The sequence below is a fragment of the Pinus tabuliformis genome, chromosome 6, assembly GCF_031772625.1.
Source record: "Pinus tabuliformis cultivar Carrire ecotype Pingquan chromosome 6, CPIR1, whole genome shotgun sequence".
NCBI classification, from domain to species: Eukaryota; Viridiplantae; Streptophyta; class Pinopsida; order Pinales; family Pinaceae; genus Pinus; species Pinus tabuliformis.
In genome coordinates this window covers 1481237470-1481244410 of record NC_142292.1, presented here as the reverse complement: position 1 = coordinate 1481244410, position 6941 = coordinate 1481237470, and the positions used below count along the sequence as shown (strand labels likewise).

At 36.6% G+C, this 6941-nt stretch overlaps 1 protein-coding gene across 2 annotated transcripts; it reads right to left on the bottom strand.

Annotated features, from left to right (window-relative positions):
* Positions 1–1569: 1569 nt before the first annotated feature.
* LOC149264226 (pentatricopeptide repeat-containing protein At2g22070-like) lies at positions 1570–5619 on the bottom strand. Of its 2 annotated transcripts, none has more exons than XM_089427777.1 (3): positions 4992–5619; positions 4532–4666; positions 1570–4437 (listed from the first exon to the last, which is right to left on the bottom strand). In XM_089427777.1, the coding sequence occupies exons 2-3, from the start codon at positions 4609–4611 to the stop codon at positions 2373–2375; spliced, it is 2145 nt and encodes a 714-aa protein (XP_089283903.1). In that variant the 5' UTR covers positions 4612–4666; positions 4992–5619; the 3' UTR covers positions 1570–2372. The 2 variants fall into 2 exon arrangements, with proteins under 2 accessions (XP_089283903.1, XP_089283911.1); XM_089427785.1 differs by having other exon boundaries at positions 1570–4212.
* Positions 5620–6941: the final 1322 nt, after the last annotated feature.

Sequence of the window (6941 nt, the reverse complement as noted above, 5' to 3'; positions counted from 1 at the left end):
ATTTCCGGAAGGGCTCCCACACCAAATGGTGTGAAGTTTAATTGGGAATTTTCATTGGGGAGGCCCCTTGCATGTTGACGGTATCTAGCATCGTCAACAGTTTCTTACTTGAAGTTTAATGACACAAATGAGCATGAAGGCGTTTCAATTTCTACATATAATTTTCAGCATAATATTAAACCTTTAAAATATTTCAACCTTGCATCCAAAGGTTCAATCATCTCACTTCAAAATAAAACTATATATGTTAAACAAATCATATTCACTCTAAATCCCCACATCCATTTAGCTCCTTACTCTCATTTGAGACTTGGTTATTTAAGAAAGCCCTCTTTTGTTGGCGATCATTCCAACTTAAGGTGTGGAAGTATGTCATTGAAATGACAATGGATGATTGCTCCCAGTTGGCCTTATGTTCACATTTGATGACTTGGGACTTTGGAACCTTCGATGTGAACTTGAATAGTGACACAAAATCTAAGAAAATAAAATCTAATTCTATTTTATCTTCATGTAACAACTTATCCAAAATTTGCTTTGTGTAATCACGCAACTTATTTTCACAGGTTCAATGTGGTCCTGAATCAAAGAACGTGTTCTCTAATACCAGTTGGTATCACTCACACAATATAAGACGATTTTATAGAAGCAGATATATATTTTATTTATTTGGATATAATGAATAATAAGATGCTTGAATATGATGAAGTTTGCAGTTTGAACAAAGAAAATAATAATCTATTCATAGAAATTTACCAGTGTATTAGATGGTCATAGAAGGAGAAATAAAACTGGTTATAAAGAATTGAAGTATTGGACGGAGTAGTTCCTTCAGCAATATTCCGGCATCTCACCTTTTATTCTGATGCCAAACCATGGTGCCTTGGGTTTTCGTTAGAAGGCTGGTATACTTGAAATGAGTTGCAAGTTATTTTGTCCTAAGTGATATGAAATCTGCAGCATTTGATGTAACTAACATGCCATTTAATTTCCGCATGTTCATACAATAGGGGTATTTTAACATGTCAACTAATAATTCAAGAGATGAACTTACCTGAAACTTTGCACCGTTAATGAATATTCATGTTCACTTTAAAGCCAAAACCTATCTTTTTTCATTTCCAACACAAACCCTTCTGCTTCATCAGAACACCCTCTTGTTAAATTCTCATTTGACATAGCACTTTGAACTTGAAGTCCATGTGGAAGCCTTTTCTCTTTCATTGCTCCAAAGTGTTGTCTGCTTTGATACCCGAACTCAGAAATCAAAGTGTTGTCTGTTTATTGCCTCTAATCATAAAAGAAAAAAGAATTTTATTAAAGGCGATTAATTCTCTCCCTTCCTCCCTGCCTCTTTCTCTCTCTCTTTGCCAAATTTAAGTCCAGGTACACCTACTATTAGCATGCTCACAACATGCTTGACAAAATTACTTGATAAATTTGTTCAAATAATAGAACAAATTTACCCTCAACATCCTGACAATTGAACCATGAAAACTGATTATAGTTGACAAAACACTAAGTACTAGCATATGAAAAAGAAGGCCAAATTAAACTTTTCATTGACGATTAATTGTTATTTTTAAAATTCCATTCATTTATGAATTAGAGGGAAGAAACATCAGAGATATTCACTTCTTAAACATATCTCCAATATGGAGGCTTATAGCCATAAGGCCAAAAAGCAATGCCTTGCTTCTGCCGGGGATGCTTAAATCTTGATTGTCAGGACTCAGAAGGACACCATTGGTAGACTCCAAATTTATAGTCTTTCCTTGTATCAGCATTTTCAAAACGAAGTAGTGTTCTCAGTCCTGCAAATGATCGTTTATCCCAAGGAATCATTCAACCAAATAAAACCTTTCCCACCAACTCTGATCAACCTTACTGTCACACCTTAACAACTTTACCCCCTGAACAAGTTAAGGAGAATCATGAAAATACTCATGTTTTTTATTTCACCAGCAGGACCAACAGAGCAGAATCCATCTTCGAAATGACAAAAGTGGTATCACCCCTTAATACAATTTCTCATTTAACAGTTTTGGTGATGAACTTAGCCGCTGTTCTAAGTTTCATAACAAGGCTCTCCAAGACATGCATGGGTTTTTCAAATGGACTGGTCTGTAAACCCCACAGCAATAGCTACTTTCTGAAGAAAGAAAGCCGTTGTCTGGAAGACTTTTATTAACTTTTCATTGTTGAATACTAGCGGTGTTTCAAGGTATACCACGATCCCAACCTTCCAATATGATGGGAGTATCCACAGTAATTATCCATACAGACAAAATCCTTCCAATCACATATGATCAACGATCCATTTCTCTGCCCACAAGATAAATTGAATAATAAAAGCATTCATATTTGTTATTTCACCAGTAATCCCCACAAGAACAAATTCCATCCTTGAAATGATGGAAGCGATTAGCATCCCTTACCATAATTTCTCGTTCAAAAGCCTTGGAGGTGAATTTAATGGCTGTGTGACAGTCACCACACACACGCAGGTTTTTAAAAATCTGGATGGGTGTACCAATTGGGGTGTTTATAAGCCCAAAAGCAATAGCTAACTTCTCACTGTGGTGAATGAGAGAATTTTCCTTGTCCTCATTCTCCAAATCATGAAGCACAAAATTTGTGTTGGGCATGTACCCTGCATCCTTCATCTGCCTAGACAATGCCTCCAATGTTGAATGGATTTCCTTAATTTGTGGGTGTGAACTATCATTTACCGTGAATGAATGCACTATATTCCTGACTTCCATCCAGCTACATCCTGGATTCTTTTTAATTCTTCTATCTTTCATCATTTTTCTTATCTTTGCTACATCTTCCCACCTGCCAGCAGTGGCATAGATATTTGAAAGCAGTACATACAACCCAGAGTCGTATATTTCTAACTCAAAGAGGTGTCCTGCAGCACGTATTGCTAACTCCAAATTGCCATGGATCCTGCAAGCATTCAACAATGCTCCCCAGATACCCACATTAGGCTCATACGGCATACTATTGATATAGTCCTCTGCTTCATTCAGGAGGCCTGCTCGGCCAAGAAGGTCGATCATACATGCATAGTGCTCAATTCCTGGCTCAAGATTGTAACCCTGACTCATGGAATTGAAGTATTGGCGACCCTCATTGACTAAACCTGTATGGCTGCATGCAGAAAGAACACTAATAAATGTAATATGGTCTGGATTGCTACCTGTCTGTAGCATTTGTTTGAATAGTTTAAGGACCACTTTGCCATACCCATGTTCAGCATATCCGGTGATGATAGAATTCCATGAAACTGAATCATGTTCAGGCATTGTGTCGAATAGAGTCCATGCATCTTTTATGTTTCCGCATTTGGCATACATGGTAATGAGGGCATTACCCACAAACACATAGGATTCAAATCCAGCTTTGATGATACAGCTTTGAATCTGTTTACCCTGCTTCAAAGCTGCCAAGTTGGCACTTGCACCCACAGCACAAGCAAAGGTGATCCAATCTGGATTAGTGTTTCCTTGATGCATTTGACCAAACAATTTTAAAGCCTCTTCACCAGAACCATGCTGGACATATGCTGCAATCATCGAATTCCAGGATACAACATTTCTCTCAGACATACTATCAAATAGGTGGCGTGCAAGATCTATATGCCCAGACTTTGCATATCCTGTAATTATTGTAGTCCATGATATTACATCCTGAACAGCCATTTTGTCAAATACATGTTTGGCATCTTCTATGCTCCCGCATCTTGCATACATTGTAACAAGGGCATTACCAACAGAGACATATGATTCAAATCCTGCTCTAATGGTGTATGCATGAAATTGCATATTTTGTTTCAAATCAGCCAGGTTGGCGCAAGCGCTGATAACACTGACACAAGTAAACTGGTCTGGCTTCGTGCCTACCTGTAGCAATTGGTAGAAGACTTTCAAGGCCTCCTCACTCTGCCCCCGTTGAGCATGACCAGAGATCACTGCAGTCCATGAGACAACATTCCTTTCAGGCATTATCTCAAAGAAGTAGCGAGCATCATTTACACTACCACATTTAGCATACATATCGACAATGGCACTACCGACAAACACATTAGACTCATAAGCAGATTTGATAATAAGGGAATGAACCTGTTGTCCCTGTTCCAGAGCCTCCATCCCTGCACACACACTGAGAATACTGCCAAAGGTGAAATGGTCCAGCTTCATGTTTAACCTGTACATCCGGCAAAAGAGTTTAAGAGCCTCTTCATCATACCCATGCTTTGCATAGCTTGCAATCATCGCATTCCAGGAAACAGTTTCTCGTTCGGGCATTTTCTCGAGCAAATGTTGAGAATTCAACATCTCCCCAGAATTGACATTTCCTGTCAACAATATATCCCTTGACATTACAGTCTCTGCAGGCATTTTGTCAAACACTTGGCGTGCATCCTCTAGCCTGTCACACTTTCCATACATGTCAACAAGTGCGCTCTCTACAAACTCATCCAAATCAAATCCTATCTTAACAATGTGGGCATGGACTTTCCTACCATCTTTCGTAGCCTGAATACGAGCGCACGCGCTGAGAATACTCGCTAAGCTGTAGCGATCTCCTCTCATACCTTCCCATCTCATCTCACAAAAGAGCTTCAAGGCGTCCTCCCCATGGCCGTATCGCGTGTAACCTGCAATCATTGCATTCCAAGAGACAACGTCACGCTTAGGCATTTTGTCAAACAGTTGGCGTGCATAATCTACTTGCCCACATTTGGCAAACCCCGCAATCATGTTATTCCAAGAGAAGGAATTCCTCACAGGCATTTTGTCAAACACTTCACGGGCAACAACCAAATTTCCACATTTTGCATACATGTTGACGAGATGGTTTTCTAAGAAAATGCCAGGCTTAAACCCAATTGCAGACATATGTCCATGGACTCTCTTCCCCTCTTCTAAATCTTTCGTTTTAACACAATCCTTCAAAAGGCAAAAATACAAATCAGACAATACCTGAACATTATCGGGTTGTTTCAGCCGGTATAGATGATCGATTGCCTCCTTCAATTTCCCTTGCTCATATAAGCTTCTTGCATAAACAACAACATTATCCTCTCCTTCTGCTTCTCTTGGGTATCCTTCAATGCCAATAGCAGTGGAAGTGCTAAAACTGATCAACCTGATCATGGACTTCTGGTTAACAAGGAGATGGTTATGGTTTTGAGTTGGCGAGACAAAGTTCGGTAGTTGGAATGTTATGCGGTTATTTTTGGGGTAAATTGCAAATGCCCTTATAATCATGTTGAACTTAAGTGGAGGTTTCTTCTTCATGGCCGAGTAAGGCAAACAAATTCAAATGGAATCTGAAAATTCTCTAATCCATATAACTGGCATTGCTCAGTATTATATTATTCTCTATGGATTGATGGGAGTTCCTGCTGCGTACTCCTGGCTTAGCATTGGCAATTTAGTCATGGATTCAAGTGGAGCAAGGTGTGGCATCAATGAAGGTGACAGATTAGTCATACCTGCATCAGATCGATCGAGTGGAAACATAGAGTGTTTTCACAGATTTGGGGTTTGAAGGACAATGCTCTCCTGGGTGATCATTGTTGTTTTGAATGTGCAGGGCCAGTTCGATCACATTAATGACAATCATCGTTTGAGGGGTCAGTATAATTAATCTTCATATTATTAGGGTTAAGAATCCTTAATATGGGTTATTCTTAATTTCAGATTTATTAAACGTTATAGGAATCAAAAATCAAATATATCAGTACAATTATCAAATATATTAAAGCATAATTTTTTTAAATCTAAAATTTAGATTTGTAATTCTACATATTTGCACTTGATAAATCTAAAGTGACATTGATTTAATATATATATAAATAAAAATTAAATCTAAAGTGAGATTGATTTTATATATATATATATATATATATTTTTATTTGTATGTAATTTGATTTAGTCAAAATATTTAGATAAAATAACATAAAAAATAAATTGAACATTATAATTTTTTTTTTCATATTTTGGTTTGAGCATTTTTCACTATAGTCATATTTTATATTTTGGTTTGAGTATTTCTCACTATAACCAAGATAATTAAATTAACTTGAGTATATTAGTTTTCAATAACTAAAATTCTTAATCTTAGAAGGTAAAATTTTATTAATGTATTACAATCCACAAACAAAAACATAAATAAATTACACTGCCCTATAAAATTGCTATTTCTTTTCTTAAAATATTAAGATTGATAAAATTAAAAGAATAAATAGCTAAGCAAAGTCTTTGAGTGGAAATCACATAAGAGAAATTTGTGGCCATTGAAAAAAAGCAGAAGGGATAGAGAGTGAAATGGAGGGAAAAGTTAAAGAGAAGAGAGAGAATAAACATGGATAAAAGAGAAAGACAGAAGAGCATAGAAGAAAGATAAAGAAAAAGTAAAGTAGAGAAGAAGAGAATACGTGTTTCGAACCAACAAGTGTAGTTTATCATCATGACTAGATGAAGAGGCAGGCCATGGCAAAGGCTTAAATAGAGAGCAATGTAGAGACATAATTCATTATGGATCATAGAAGCCTAAATTCTGAGAATAAATAGTGTTTATATAAGATTAAAAGTATTGTTGGGTTTGGAGTATGCCCTAAAATTGTTTTTGTTTTGCTAAGAGCTTGTCTTCCTCGAAGGTAAAGAAAGAAGTTAACGGCCCAAGACCCAGAGGCATATGGCAAGAGCGAAAGCATGCTCCTTTATCGATCACCAAATAATAATTCCATTGCTCGTTTGACAACTGACTCACTGAGTTATGATAAGTTTTCCCATTGCTTAAGAAAAATATTAAAAGATTGCAGTTTTTCGTTTTTGGTCTAAATAATATATATATATATATATATTAGTAATTTTTATGAAATTGTAATTTTTTATTATTTAAATTGTATTTTTAAATATATAAAT

Coding starts and splice junctions, on each gene's coding strand:
- LOC149264226 (XM_089427777.1), bottom strand. CDS start 4,611: ATGGGAAGGTATGAGAGGAGATCGCTACAGCTTAGCGAGTATTCTCAG. Junction 4,438..4,531: donor TATTCAGGCTACGAAAGATG/GTAGGAAAGTCC, acceptor AAAGTGTGACAG/GCTAGAGGATGCACGCCAAG.